This window comes from Moschus berezovskii, chromosome 18 (assembly GCF_049115385.1).
Source record: "Moschus berezovskii isolate FMDL1 chromosome 18, NW_MosBer_1.0, whole genome shotgun sequence".
Taxonomy (NCBI): Eukaryota; Metazoa; Chordata; class Mammalia; order Artiodactyla; family Moschidae; genus Moschus; species Moschus berezovskii.
In genome coordinates, this window is record NC_142477.1 from 37863057 (window position 1) to 37878310 (window position 15254).

General features: G+C 39.7%; 1 protein-coding gene across 1 annotated transcript in view; it reads right to left on the reverse strand.

Moving 5' to 3' along the window:
* Nucleotides 1–500: 500 nt before the first annotated feature.
* The window catches only part of PRLR (prolactin receptor), a 204533-nt gene continuing 189779 nt past the window's right edge, over nt 501–15254 (reverse strand). Inside the window, exons 7-10 of the mRNA XM_088827647.1 lie at nt 13615–13756; nt 12248–12347; nt 11497–11566; nt 501–10695 (exon numbers count right to left, since the gene is read on the reverse strand). Coding sequence (XP_088683773.1) covers nt 9805–10695; nt 11497–11566; nt 12248–12347; nt 13615–13756 — 1203 coding nt within the window. The 3' untranslated portion in view covers nt 501–9804. The remainder of the gene's footprint in view (nt 10696–11496; nt 11567–12247; nt 12348–13614; nt 13757–15254) is intronic.

A 15254-nucleotide genomic window follows, 5' to 3' on the forward strand; every position in this document is an offset into this window, starting at 1 on the left:
TTTGTGGCTTAAGCCTCACTTGGGAGAGCTGGTTTATTAGATTTGGAACCTCTCGTTTTCATTGGTCTTTGTTGTTCCCAGAAGGCCCAAGGAATTTCTGAGTGCTTCCAAACATGTTTGCATTTCTAAAGCTCGAGTCTGGCAAATGGCTAAAGACTGGGGGAACTTGAGGGCAGTGGAAAGAGATGTAGAATTTAGCTGGGTTGGAGACAAGATGTCAGTTTTGATTTAAGATTAATAGGAAAATAAAATCAGGGAATATGTTGAAAGAGGAGCTCAAGAATGCATGCCTGGAAAAAAAGCCTTGGATGAGGGTTCTAAGCCAAATATTTTACCATGTGTCTGCGTTTTTTATTTCCAGAGAGGGTTAGATTGCTGTATTTTCCCTTCTTTTCAAAAATATGTCCTAATAAAGTTTTTTTGAAACAAAGAAAAAACCTCCCAAACTTACATTATTCATTAAATATATTTCACATACATAGTAAAAGACCCTCCAAAAATCATTGCTTAGGAAGAAATTTATTGATTCAATTTAAATTAAGCATTGATACCATTGCAAAAGCAGTTGCTCTGAAAAAGTATTGAAAAATGTATCATGAGATTACATAGTTCAGTAACAATATCAATATTGATCACTTGAAGCAAAACTACTGCCAAATGTCATTGAAACTCATTTCATAATTTTTAATAATTTATGGAGCAAATGTATATCACCTTAAAAATGTACCTGTGACATTTACAAATTCTTTCAAACACATTTATAAATACAGTAATAAAAATTCCTGAGCTCCCTTAGCTTATACCAGTGTTCCCCCAACTGACAACCTAAGTGGTATTTGACTAACCTCCTCTAGATTTACTTAAAAAATATTTTATCACATTCATAAAAGTACCTGTGTTTCAAGTTCATTGGTAAGTATAAGTTTTAGTGTCAACCTGATCATAAGACAACATTGCTTCATACTTGTATAGGCAGCAGGAGTAGGTGAGGTTATGGGCAAAAGAATTCCAATTTAAGTGTCAAGACCTCCAAAGTAGATTATGCTTTACAATATCAAGAATGGGTTTAATCTCACCTGTACTCTTCAGAAGGATCAAACTGTGAGAATCTGCTCCCCTGACGGGTAAGGTCCCATTAGAGGTTTTTCAATAACCCCATTTCCTATGTGCTGTGCTGTGCTTAGTTGCTCAGTCATGTCCAACTCTTTGCAACCTGATGGACTGTAGCCTGCCAAGCAACTCTGTCCATGGGAATTCTCCAGGCAAGAATACTGGAGTGGGTTGCCATGCCCTCCTTTAGGGGATCTTTCCAACCGAGGGGTTGAACCCAGGTCTCCTGTATTGCGGGCAGATTATTTTCTGAGTCACCAGGGAAGCCCAAGAATACTAGAGTGGGTAGCCTATCCCTTCTCCACGGGATCTTTTCGAACCAGGAGTTGAACCAGAGTCTCCTGCACTGCAGGCAGATTCTTTACCAGCTGAGCTACCAGGGAAGCCCCCATTTCCTATAATCCTGCCCTATCTTCCAACCCCAAGACATCAAGATTTCTGCTAAATAGGTATTATATCTCACAGTCCCTCAAAATAGGGGAGCTTTAAAATGTGTAAAAGTTGATTAGTCAGTTGTAGAGTTTGGTGGGGTTAAGGTTTCAGATATGGTTCTGAAAAGATGTGGCAACATATAATTTCTGTTTCCTTTTAGGAAAGCACATCATTTTGGAAAATTAGTTACACAGTACTTCTCTAACTCATCGTTATTATATGAATGCTGTGTCTAGTGACTGACACTCCAATTTTGCCAGCTTCATAGTAAACGTGTGTCCAATAATTAAAGGCAGATGGCACCAATGTAAGCATGGGGGAGTCAGTCTTTGACAGAAGCCAAGTTTTAGGGAATGATATTCATGTAAGAAATTTCTTATTCCTTGGTAAGACATGGCATTAGAAAATTTAGGAGTCAGAGAAGAATTTGTAAAGCAAACCCCACACCATCCCATAATTCTGCAACACAAGCATAAGCAGTAGGTAAAGATTTCTAGATCTAGAGCCATTAAAAGATTAGCATTTTACACTTAATCCAATGAATTTGGTCAGAAGAGATGTTGTTCGTAATAAGGATGAATCATACTGTTCAAAAGCATTCCATTTTTCAAATGGCTTGATTTTTCCTTTATTTCATAATACTTAAATGAGCTTTTCTGATCTATCCCTGGATTCTTGGTTCCATCTCATTTTATTTTTATTTTTAGCAGCTTTTTGTGTGAGGGATGGGGGTGAAGGAGGGAAATTATACTTTACAATCATACAGAAGGGTGAAGAGAAAGGAGGAAAATTGTTTTGGTCTAATTTATATAAATAGTTTCTGGATTACAGATCCTTTTGCAGCAAAAATCCATCAAGAAAATTGTTTCAGCCAGGCACGTGTTATTTTTTTCACTTACATATCAAATAAAAATAAATAGAGGAAGGGGAAGCAAGGAAAATAAACATTTATTGAGCCAGGCACTGAGCTGAGTATTTTCAATATATGAGTAGAAATATAATGATAATATTATACAGGGATGATTTTGTTTAGCAAGCATCATTTTTGGCGTGCAGTAAAAAATGAAGATGTTCTGGTAACAGCAATTAGCAGCATCTCCCATACTCTTGATATGGATTTAGCTATCTATGGTTCCTCTCAAAATGGAAGGAGACAAATTAATAAATCCATGTGCAACAGAAAGCACAATGTGCAATAACTAAAGATTTACAGAACTAAAGATGCAAGATAAATCAGATAGACTAAAGTCTTCTATAATTTTTTAAGACTAAAAAAAATAGGCATTGTAAATAGTTCATGTAGAAATGAATTTTTATAATAAAAACAAGGTTATTTTTGATATATGCCTGATTTTTCCCATACCATAATATCTTTGATGGTTAAAATCAAATAAGGAAAAAAAATGTTTTAAGGGCTTTAGGGAAATCAAATTGTGAGAAATATCCCCTTCATGGCTTTCGGTAACCATGTTGCGGTGACTCTTGGTTAGGGAAAAAGCTGCCTCTATAATTTTGTTGGTTTTTCACCTGGTGACTTACTGTGTATTCTTTCTGGCCCTTATTCATCAGTCAGTTTTTATAAAATGTAAAAATGATTATTAAGAAAACCTAGCATAAACTTACAAACTGATGAATTTAGGAGGTGTATCTTCATGTAAAAAACTAAACAAGACCTCAGCAACTTGTAACAATCACTTATAATTTCCTATGCAATGTTGAAGAATTTTGTTTGGCATTTTTTAGGAAAAGAGAAAAAGCAGAGGTAGTGGTAGCTTTGAAAATATGGAACCTTTGGCTATCCTATAGCCTTCACTTCAATATGGCTTTACAGAAGACACAGATCCCTAACAGCCGGTTCTAGGTTGCTTTGGTTTCTGCATGAGACACGAAAATTGTTTGAAATGACTGATCAAGCAGAAAAGCAAGCCTCATTATGCAAAAAACACCCCAGAAGTATCAGAGGTCACCTGAAGCAAAGTCGAGGGGTTGACTTAACGTTTAAACAATTGTTGGATTGTACTTTAAACACTTACCCCAGATCAGCTGTACAATGGCAACTCATACTACTTCTAGACAAAGATTAAGAAAAAAAAATTAGCACATTCATGGTTTCAACAGAAAGATATGATTACATATTTTTTTCAGTCTTGTTTTCCAGATATAGAAACAATCACATTAAAATGTATATGGATAGATTCTAACTCATGAAATAATTATTTTCCTTTGTAGTACATAGTGAGTTTCACAATAGGATTATATATCTCAATGTGTCATACAGTTTTTGAACCACATAAAGCAATATAATATAAAATCATATAACAGTTAAAGTCAGGATTGTCATATGGCAAATACACAACTATGCCATTGAAAACAGTCAAAGTGGGAGATGTGACATCACTTCTAAACAATAAGCAGCTTTGAAGGAAAGACACTAGTATAAGAAGGGAAGTGGTTATTTTTAAAACTTCAAAATCATTTTATCAGGAATTTCATAAAACAAATTGTTGTTTAGGATACTCTTTGCCATACAATTTTTCAATTTCATGTAATATAACAAGATTTCCCCAACTCCTCAGGCTACGTGAAATTTGCATGGAAAAACTCAGATTAGATTTTGAAATGTATCCAGGTGAAGTGTGATTTGACCATACTATGAAACTACTGGTTTTTATATTACTACTTAAGTAGCTAAAGTTTTCAGAGTTGTTTTTTTCTTTTTATCAGCAGCAGGTAAAAAGTTAACTACCAGACTGTGGTTTAAGGTCTCTCTTTTCATTGACCACAACCACATAAACAGTGTATGCTTTCCCACTTTACACATCCTAGGGCTTCCTAACATGAAATTGGAGCGTAAATCAAAGGAATCAATGTGAACAAAACAGTCGTGGGCATATATACATCTCTTAGCCATAAACTCAGAACACTGAACAGAGTCACTATGTCCAAAAAATCTGAGTTTAGCAGGTTACTTTTGGCATTCTGTGTAATCCTGAGATGCCCAGACATTTAGAAACATCGTATTTTTCTTTTTAAAGAATATTTTATTTTTATTTATTTATTTGGCTGTACCAAGTCTTAGCTGTGGCACGCAGGATTTCCAAGTGTCATATGGCTTAGTTGCCCTGCGGCATGTGGGATCTTAGTTCCCTGACCAGGGGTGGAACCCGGGCCCCCTGCATTGGAAGTGCGAATCCCAGCCTCTGGACCACCAGGAAAGTCCCGTACACTCTATTTTTCTGTTTCCTTTTACTGAAATAGGTAACTATGTGAAGGTCTCAGCAAAAATCACCTTGAAATACACAAATCTAGGGAGAAAACTATTTGATTTGCAGATGATATGTACACTGGTCATGAAATACGTCCAGGCCATAACTATAAATAGAATTACTGGTTAGGTTATAAACTCTCGAGCAATCATTTTGCATTTTTAAGTTTCTGCTTAAGATGTCCACAACGGTCTTCACTGTAGCCTGGATTTATTAATGGCCTTTGAGCAAACAAATGAATGGGTGAATTGAGCTAGAATCTCTAAGCCTGTGGCTCAGTAAATAAGGTAAGCTGTGACCTTCAACTTGGGCTTTGATATCTATGTGGCCAATTTAATGTTTGACTCAGGCCAAAGTCATTGTTTATGAATAATTTAGTTTCTTGCAAATCCTACGGTTGCTACTGTACATAATGAACTCTTAGGAGAAATGGAGGCCCTAAGTGAGAGCATTAAAAGCCTACAAGGTGGACAGCTAAGAAGAAGAGGAGCAAAGGGTGTTGAATGAAATCGATGGGACTTGCAGGAGTAGACCTGTTTTTCTCATCAGCATTGTTACAGCCACACTGTCCACTGCTTCAGGCTAAGGGATCATCAGTAGTATTTCTCTGCACTGTCCCTGGGCCATTTACTGAAACCCTGGATTTTACTCAGATCTTGCGCATCAAAGACTGTTAAGAGCCAGAAACATCTTAGGCCAAGTCATTCATTTAACAGATGAGGGAACCAGTAATCAGCTTTTAAAGGACTTGCTAAGATCACACAGCCTGTTTACTGGCAGCCGGAAATTGAGTGCTCAGCCCACTACCCTAGCAACTACGTTAATGATGCACGGGCTGAAAAGGCAGAAAAAGAAATTGATTCACTAGAGGCTTTCATCAATGACAAATCTACATCAGCAATCCTGTGGACCATAATCCAGAGGCTTTTATGTCCTTCTGCACGTGTGCCAAGTTCCATGGTACACGTGTTGCCCTTTTCAGGCCCTGGCATGCAATTCAAAGCCATTTGAAAGTGCATTAACGTGTTTTTAAATTGAGGGTCTCAAGTAACAGGGTGGCAGACTTATTCCAAAATCTTAGCCAGAGTCAATTTCTTATCAAAACAAGTTACACTATTCACATCAGCTGTGTGCTAATTCAATTAAACAATAAATTAAAATCCACTCAACGGTTGCTGATTGAACCTTAGACCATTTAATGATTCCCTTTCCGGCTTTTTCATTCATTTACTTAAAATATAAAATTTACTATCTAATCAATACACTTTTCTTGTGAAAAGAAAACAAAAAAAAGGCACTTTGTAAAATGTGTACAAATCTGATTCTTTCATGTCTACTCTAAAGAGATAACAAAATTATGACTGGCTGGATCATGTCTTTCTGCAAGTGATGGGCAGCGGCAGGCAGCCTGGAGAAAGTTGAGGGACAGATCTTCCCCAGCTAAGCTGCATCCTGGAGCTCAGGTGCCTTTCTGCTTGCTCATTAGATTCTTTCAGTTGGGTCACTATAGGACAGAGTCAAACTCCTTCATCTTGTACAGATGGTAAGGGATTGACCAACTTCGGACCAAACCAGTTGGGATTGGCCTTAGGCACTTAGGAGAATGGAGAGTCAGTTACATGTCAGTGACGTGACTGATTATGACTTGTGCTCATCTGAGGTGCCTTGTACGCATTTGCTAAAACTGACTAGAGAAGATTTTGCAGTTTGAGCTATAAGCTTCCATAAATCACCCACTGGCTATCCTATTTCCATGTGCTTTGTAGCTTGAAGTGTTTATTTATAAAAATATGACTTTTTATAAATCAGAGCTCGAGGCTTTTAACACCAGCTGTGCAATGGTGGTTCATAATCCATAAAAGACAGCAACAACAACAACAAAAGTGCAAACCAGAATCAGCAGCCTAGTATAAGAAAAGCATTTTGTCCCTAAAAATCAGAGCCTCTTTCAATGTCTCTTAAAAAAAATCTCTGCTTCTCTCTATACACATATTTGCACATCATCTTAGACTATGATTCTATACCTATGTAATTTGTAAAATGCATGTACAGTATATTAAGATTAGTTGGCAGCGATGATTTAAACCTGTGGCTGATTCGTGTTGATGTGTGGCAGAGGCCAACACAATCAGAGCAACTGTCCTTCAACTAAAAAAATAAAAGAAAAAAACCCAAGTGAAACAAAATGAGCACATCACTGAAGAGTATGTGTGTCTAGGATGAAGGGCAATTATTTGTTAGCTTAATTATGATACAAGGCATTGGTTAATCATCTTTGCTGGACACTATTGAGTGAATCATGGAATTAAGGATTCACAGTTTAAAAGGACATTATAGATTATTTGGCCTAGCATTTCATTCAGAGCAAACTGAGACCCAGAGAAGGGAGTTAAGCTAAGCTAACATAATTAGCACTAGAAACTGGGTCTCCTGACCCTTAATCTGCATACTTCCACTCAACTAGAGGACTTCTTGATAGAAAATAGACTATACCATGAAAAAAAAAAACCCCACAATTCATTAAAGAGTGCTAAGTGACCGAGAATTATAGCCTTGGCTTTAGTTAATGATTGACAGTAATCTACTTACTAATTGGTGATTTTTTAAGAATTTAGTTTGAGTCTTCAGCCATGACAGTTTTTTTCATATATGCCAAATTATACATCAAAAGACTATTTTTGAATTCTCATACTATCAGAGTGGTTCATACACACCTTGGAGGAGATGGGACTATTCTGAGAAAGATTTGGTCTCTGCTGGCTTTGAAGGGCCGAGTCTTTGGTCAATGCTTCTCAAGGTGGGGTATATTCCCTGACCCTCTTAGAAGTTGTATGTGCTTTTGCAGATCATTCTCTTCCATTATGTGAATCCCAAATCACTAATAGATTTTTAAAAATGATACCTTTTTATGACAGTACTGTTCACTGCAAGTCAAACAGACTCGACCTGTACTTTCCAGGAAAGAACTGCTCCAGGCACTCAAATTAGCTTTAGTGGAAATGATCTGCTAGGGCAATGCTTCTCAAATTTCATTGTGCACTTGAATCATCTGGGGATCTTAGCAAAATGCAGATTCTGGTGGGTGGGGCTGGAGAGGGCAGAAATGCTGCATTTCCAAGCAGAGCCCATAGATGCGGGCGTGGCTGGTCCTCAGACCGTATTTTTGAGTAGCAAGGATCTAGGGGACTGAATAAACTTGGACAATCTTCCCCAACAGCTCCTTCCCTCTTAAGCGGTTGTGTGTGTATTGGGAGAATAGAGCCTCAGATATGTTACTTGTGCATTTCTGGAAGCTCTGGCAGTGTGTTCACTTTCACACATTAGCCAACCTCTGAGTCCTGTTCCTGTCAACATGGACTTATTGGGCTGGAATATTTAACTCACAGAGGGAGCTCAGATTCTTTGTGTTCCAGCTTAAGAAGTGAAGACACAAATGGATTTGCCCAAGATTGCTCAGAAAAACAAAACAAGAACCCTCTCTCTAAGGCAGTATGTTAGATGTTTCTACTCTCCTTGTTCATCTTTATAAATTTTCACCCAGAGAAGTGAAAATTTCATCTTTATGAATTTTTACCCAGAGAAGTAAAAATTTCACAGAGAAGTGAAAATTTTCACCCCAAGAGCAGAACCCCCAGAGTGGCCCTAAATTACAAGAGAAGTAATTTTCAGTCTGTGGGGAGTCCTAAAATTCTAGTTTCTTGATTGCTGTTTAAAGTATCCTGGGGATAAAAAGAATTAGAATAACTACACTATACTGTATTGGAAATCGAATTTTGTCATCCACTTCCTATTCCTCAGTGGGCTTTGGCTTGGTATGGCATTATATTCCACAAACAGGGACTGTATATATCACCGTGTACTGAAAATACTCATTATAACCTCATAGCAGAAAATACTGTACCCGCTGAATACGTAAACAGGCTGTACTGGGAAGATAGAAAATAGTCTTTTATTTTACTTAAGTGATAGAAAAATAGTCTTCAAAAATACATTGTTAAACTTATGGGTTTATATTAAAGTAGAATTTGTATATACAGTAAGGCAGTACTTCTGTTAGCATCCTGCTATGATTATATTTTAAATTAAAGTTACTCTTTTGGGACTTTTTTTTCCCACTAACAGAAGACTAGGGTGTGTAATAAATTATCTATCATGCTGAAATGAAAGAGGAAAACATTTTAGAAGGATTCACCACATGAAACTCATTTGCCTCCTGTGTAAGAAAATTTCACTTTCTAAAACCCTATTCTCTAGAAGTTTCAGAATGAAATACAATTTAGGGGTAAAATCCATGCTTAATAAATTCAAACTATTTTAAGAAAAAACTGGAGGCATCCTGTTTACTTGCATATTGGCAATAGGAACGGATGTAAACAATTTGTCAGGTGTTCCAGAGTGAAACTTTTTAGGTGCATTGTATTTGGTTAATCCTAATAAAATGAAAGAGTGCAAAGGTTAAGCAACTGGTCTTCAAGAGTGGTTTTCATGGCATTTCTCTCCTATCTACCATCTTCCCATGGTAAACAATTTTGACTGACTTATACCCCTCTGTCACATACGAAACCATGAAGGCCTTTTCCAGAGAATATACCTATTGGCACTGTCTCTCAAGAATACTAGGCAATGTGCTTTTATATCATTGAACACATAATCTGATAACTAATAGCAAAATAGTAAATCTACAAATCACACAAGATGTAACGATTTGTTCTGGAATCAGCTGTTGGAAAAAGAGGCAACTGGTTGAAAATAGAGAATGAAGAGTGAATTGGGAGTTGGGTAGTGTCATTCTAACCCTGTTCTTGAGCCCTCTCTCATAGAGTGCATTTCACATACTCTGTAGTGTTCCCTGAAGGAAAATCACAATTCAACCCATCCTTCCATAACTCTCACTGCAAGAGTGCATAAAACCTGCGGGACCCAGTCCCCAACCCAACTGGAGTCTGCAGTTGCCTGGGGTTGTGGGGGAGACAGCCAGGGCGGCCTCGGGTGGATTTTATGGCAGGGCTGGCGGGGCCTTCTTGGCTGGTTCTTCTAACAGAGTCAGGTTTTGCACTTGCGGATCCGGCACCAACACCAGAATGTTGCTATCGGTCACCCGGGACACCTTCGAGTACTCCTTGCTGGTTTCAGGGGCGACGACCTTCTCGTTTTGTTTTGGGAACAGAGCCAGCACTCCATCTTGGCTGACCTTGTGGATCTCCACATATTCCAAGGGTTTAGCAGAGATCAAGGGGGTTTTGTCTTGGGGCAGTGGCCACGCCGTGTCTTGGTCAGGCTTGGAACTGCAACCTTCTGACTCCCTCTGCTTGGCTGCCTTTCCTTCCCCTCCAGCCTCAATGGTTTTCGAGGGTTTTAAAGCATGTTGATCTGTTTGGTCCAGCAAAGTGGCTGTGGTGCCTGCCATGCCCAGGGCCAGCTCACACATGTCAGCAATGTTGTGGTAAGAATATCTGGGGTTGTACAGGCTGGGGGGCTGCGGGAAAGGCCATGTGGAAGATTTGGGTCCGTTGGCATGAAAATAGGGGAGTTTGCCTTCCCTATTTGTGCTCTGAGGGGCCTGGAGACATGTAAGGTTTGTTTCGGGATTCTCCAGCTTCTCAGGGCCCTCGGGAGTATGGAACTTGGAGGGATGGGCCTGAGGTTCATCACACTTTTCAGACAAGAGCGAAGGGCTGTCGCAGCTGCCCCGGCCAGAGTCACTGTCAGCATCTAGGCGCATGGGCTTCATGCCTTGCTCCATGTGTTCTTTGGAGGGGCGTGGCATCAGCTGCTGGTCCTCACTGTCATCTACCTCTATGAACTCCATCAGCAAGTCCTCGCAGTCGGAAGTGGGAGGGAAGTCTTGGCTTTCCAGAGCTCTCAGAAGTTCTTCGGACTTGCCCTTCTATTAAAACATAGACACAAGGCGAGAAGGCTGTGATATCTGCAATCAAAGTGAACGCCATCAGAATACATTCCCTGGGGCTGACTTTCCACAATCCTGTGCTTTTGGCCTCACAGTGGCTGATGTCAAGTGACATAACGAGTAGGTAACTGCTTTTATATACCTCCATGTTAAGCCGAAGGTCAAATCGAAACTATTAATATGTACTTCAACCTGCAGAGAAATGTAAGATGTTCTAACCCCTCTTTTCATTCGAAACACTTACATTTAATTCCCACTTGATTCTGTCTAAATGGGCTCTGGCAAATACCAGCTCCCCTGTACTGAGCCAGTGTTAGCTGAGCACTCAAACTGAGCAAAAATTGCAGTAAGATATTCTGTTACTCTGGCCTTATGTTGAGAACATTCAAGTGAGAGTTTACACCAAAGTCTAATGGAGGAGGGGCTGGTGGAAGGTCACTCTTCTGTATTCATCAAATATTCACCCACTTTCTCAACTGATTATTTGTATAAAATGTTTATGACAGGGCCTATGAACAGATCTGATAAACCTAACAGGCATTCCTATGTGTGCTGATGTTTTCTTGGCTTTCTTTCATTACCCTCTCTCTGACACTTACTGACAGCAATTACCCTCATGCCTCTCACATCTTTCTGTGAACACCCCTGCTGAAAGGGAGGGACAACCAGCCATGGATGGCCAAGCTAGCCAGGCTGCACTGATGGGGATGGTGTTCGCATGTGTAAAGATGACAATCACACAGTGGCAAGTCACAATACAGTCTCCACCCTGGCACTTACCTCCAGCAGATGAATATCAAATCCTTTTATTTTGGGGCCTGGAACTGGTGGCAGGATGCAGGTCACCATGCTATAAAATGATTTGTGAGATAAGATAAATGGTACATATTTTCACTTTGTAATTTTTGAAAGATTAGCCTTATCTCTAAATGGCTGCTACATGGACTATGGTAGGTAGAAGTTAGGAGTTCTGAGGCTACATGAAACTACTAAATCAGTAGTGACAACAGTAAATAACTACAGCGTGTTAAGTGTTTGACAAAGAGTAGTGCCTGACTCTTTGCAGCCCCATGGACTGTAGCCCGCCAGGCTCTTGTATTCATGGAATTCTCCAGGTAAGAATACTGGAGTGGGTAGCCACTCCCTTCTCCGGGGGATCTTCCCAACCGTGGGACTGAACCTGGGTCTCCTGCATGGCAGGCAGATTCTTTACCATCTGAGCCATCAAGGCCAACACTGAAATGAACTCTGGCTCGTTAACTCTGACTGATTCTGAAATGACTTGCTGCTCTTGCCAGAGTTCTACTGTTCTGCAACTGTCAGCCTCTATTTGATGGAAAGAACATCAGCTTCAAATGAGTCTATTCTACTTTTTGCTAGCACTGATAGAAGCTTTCTCATGGGGGATACACTTCTGCTAATGGCTAAAATGAGGTGCTTGAATTATCTGTAGGTTTCCATCATTTCTGTATTGTCTCTTTTGGCCATTATCCCTGACAACGATGACTGACAGGAGGGTAGAGTGAAGTACCTATAGCCCTTAAAAGCCACTGCCCAGACCATAATCAAACAGATGACAGCAGAAAGGACGGCCACAAAGATCCACACGGTTGTATCCTTCACTGGGAAGTCTAAAAACAAACAGCCAGAGAGCTTTGATCACATACAGCACTGTTTAAAACGAAGAAATGAGCGTTTTGAACATAAGTCCCCTGCCCCTCTATACCTTTTTTGATTTGAACAGCAATCCAAACAGAGTAGCATTAATGATGGATTTACTTTTTTCCCCCAATATTATTAAATTTTAATATGCAGCATATATTTTACAGTACTCTAAAAATTTCAAAGTGCTTTAAAATATTATTTTAGGTGACACAGAGGAAATCCATGAGGACATGGTCAGTTACAGTAATAATAACAACAAGCTAACGTTTATTCAGTTCCGAGTAAAAGCCATATGATGTTAAGCTCTTTACATACATTGCTTTATACACATTGCTGTATGTAAAGACGAGGAACTGAGCCTCAAGGAGTGGTGTATTCAGAGGCAGGTAGACATAAAGTTGCCATCTGGGATTTGAACCCAGGCCTTCCGCTTCTAGACCCTGTGCTTTTATTTAGTAAGAGCTAGGACTGGATGCACAGTCTTACGGCCTGTAGTTCAGTGCTATGTCGACTATGCCAGTGCAAGCCCTGATATTTTGGTCAAGTCAGTAGTCACAAGAGCTAGGCTTTGCCATGTGGTTCTGGGCAAGACTTCTAACTCCACTGAGCTTCAGTTTCCTCTTTCAGTTGCTCCGGGCAATTCTATTTCTCTGAATACCTGAGATGGTTGGGAGGACCAAACACGGCAAAGACTTTGTAAAGTACTTTAGAAGATGAACCATTCCCTTGTAGAATACCAGCCACTACGTTTAATGGCACTTGAAGAACTGGGTGCCTTCTACATACTGTTCCTTGAATGAGACCATGTAATTGTCATCAAGGACTAAAAATCAGTACACGCCTTTCAGGTGGGATAGCACCTTGCAAATTCTAGGTGATGACCTTGAATGATAGGGATTGGGCAGATGTGGAGGGCAGAATAATTGACCGTCAAGCCCTTGGAGACACTCTAAGCTCATGTCTGCAGATGTATCCTATCCTATTAATAGAAACTGATCCTCACTGACAGTGGCCCAGGGATAGATGCTATACTTCCAGATGTCTCTGTATTGGGTGAAGAGATGATAAATCCACCTCTACTCATTCTTCTGCTTAAGACTCAAATAGTTTCTCTGTTAGTAGTTACAACATACAAGTTTACTAAACCCATTTCATTTAAAAATATTTAGCAATAGAACTATGGCAGATTGCAGGCAGAATCCCCTCTTCCTTGAGGAATTTCAAGACACTTACCATTAGGTATCTGGATGGAGCTCTCTGGGCTCCACTCACTCCAGTATCCATGGTCTGGCTTGCAGCGAACCTGCACAATGTATTTCTGTCCTGGATATAAGCTGAAAATCTTAAGCTGAGTCTGCTTCGCAGCAAAATGAGTCTAGGGAGGGCCAAGGAAAACAGAAGTCACTCTGACTTGTGTTATGAAGAAACTTTTCCTTTAGGTGATACACTAGCAGAGAAGTAGGCCAGATGATCACACTATATACCCCGTTCACACCATTTCACCCTCTCAGCCCATCCCTTCCTTCTGTTAAACACTGCTCACACAAAAGACAACAGGTTTTCTACCTCTCCATTTGTAACACTGTTTCAGAAAGACAAATATACTGCTCCCTACACCTTACCTTCTGAATTCTACATTATAGAAGGTGACTATTTAACAAAATTGGAAATTCGTTATTTTCTAAACCTAATAAAATAATTGCTGCTACTGCTGCTGCTGCTAAGTCGCTTCAGTCGTGTCCAACTCTGTGTGACCCCAGAGACGGCAGCCCAGCAGGCTCCCCGGTCCCTGGGATTCTCCAGGCAAGAACACTGGAGTGGGTTGCCATTTCCTTCTCCAATGCATGAAAGTGAAAGTGAAGTCGCTCAGTTGTGTCCGACTCCTAGTGATCCCATGGACTGCAGCCTACCAGGCTCCTCCGTCCATGGGATTTTCCAGGCAAATAAAATAACTGACTCAAGGATTATTCATGGGTGTGAAGCCCCTAGGTAAAAGAGAACTGGGCATTTATGGACACTGAAGCAGTTGTGCATAAATCAAACATGACTTTACAATCAAGGGATCAGGATGTGATCTCCCCAGTCTAGCACCCAGTTTCAGCAAAATTTATGGTAGGTTGACCAGAACGGGTTTGTCTCCTGATATGATGCAATGTGAAACACATAACATCACCTCTGAAATTTCCTTGCCAAAAATTGTTCAACTGGAATCTAATCAAGTCTTTCAATGTCTGGTTACAAGAAATGTGGGGACAGAGAAACTGGCTAAATGACCTTGACCTTATAAAGAACTAATCAGACAGATGCAGAAGGTGGGACATTCTTTGAGACAAGTGGCTTGGTCTCCTTAGCACGTTGAGATTGAAGGGGTACATGAGTCAGCCAATATGTGATCTTGAAGTGGACTCTGGTTAAGACAAACTAGCTACTGAAATATTTTTGAAGCGGTTGGGGAAATTAAAATATGGATTAGCCATTAAATGATATTAAAGAATTAAAAAAGATGATATTAAGGAATTTCAATTAATCTTCTACATGTGATCACATTATTTTGGCTATGTTTGGAAATATTCCTTCTTTAAAAGAGACATATAATAAAGTCTTTAGGGTTTCACTGGTGGCTTAGTGGTAAAGAATCTGCCTGCCAATGCAGGAGATGTGAGTTCAATCCCTAGGTTGGGAAGATCTCCTGGAGAAAGAAATGGCAACACATTCCAGTATTCTTGCCTGGAAAATACCATGGACAGAGGAGCCTGGTAGGTCACAGTCCATGGGGTTGCAAAAGAGTCAGACATAGTGACTAAATAACAACAACAATTAAAATATTTAAGAATAGATTATTATAATGTCTATAATTTATTGTACTATTTCTT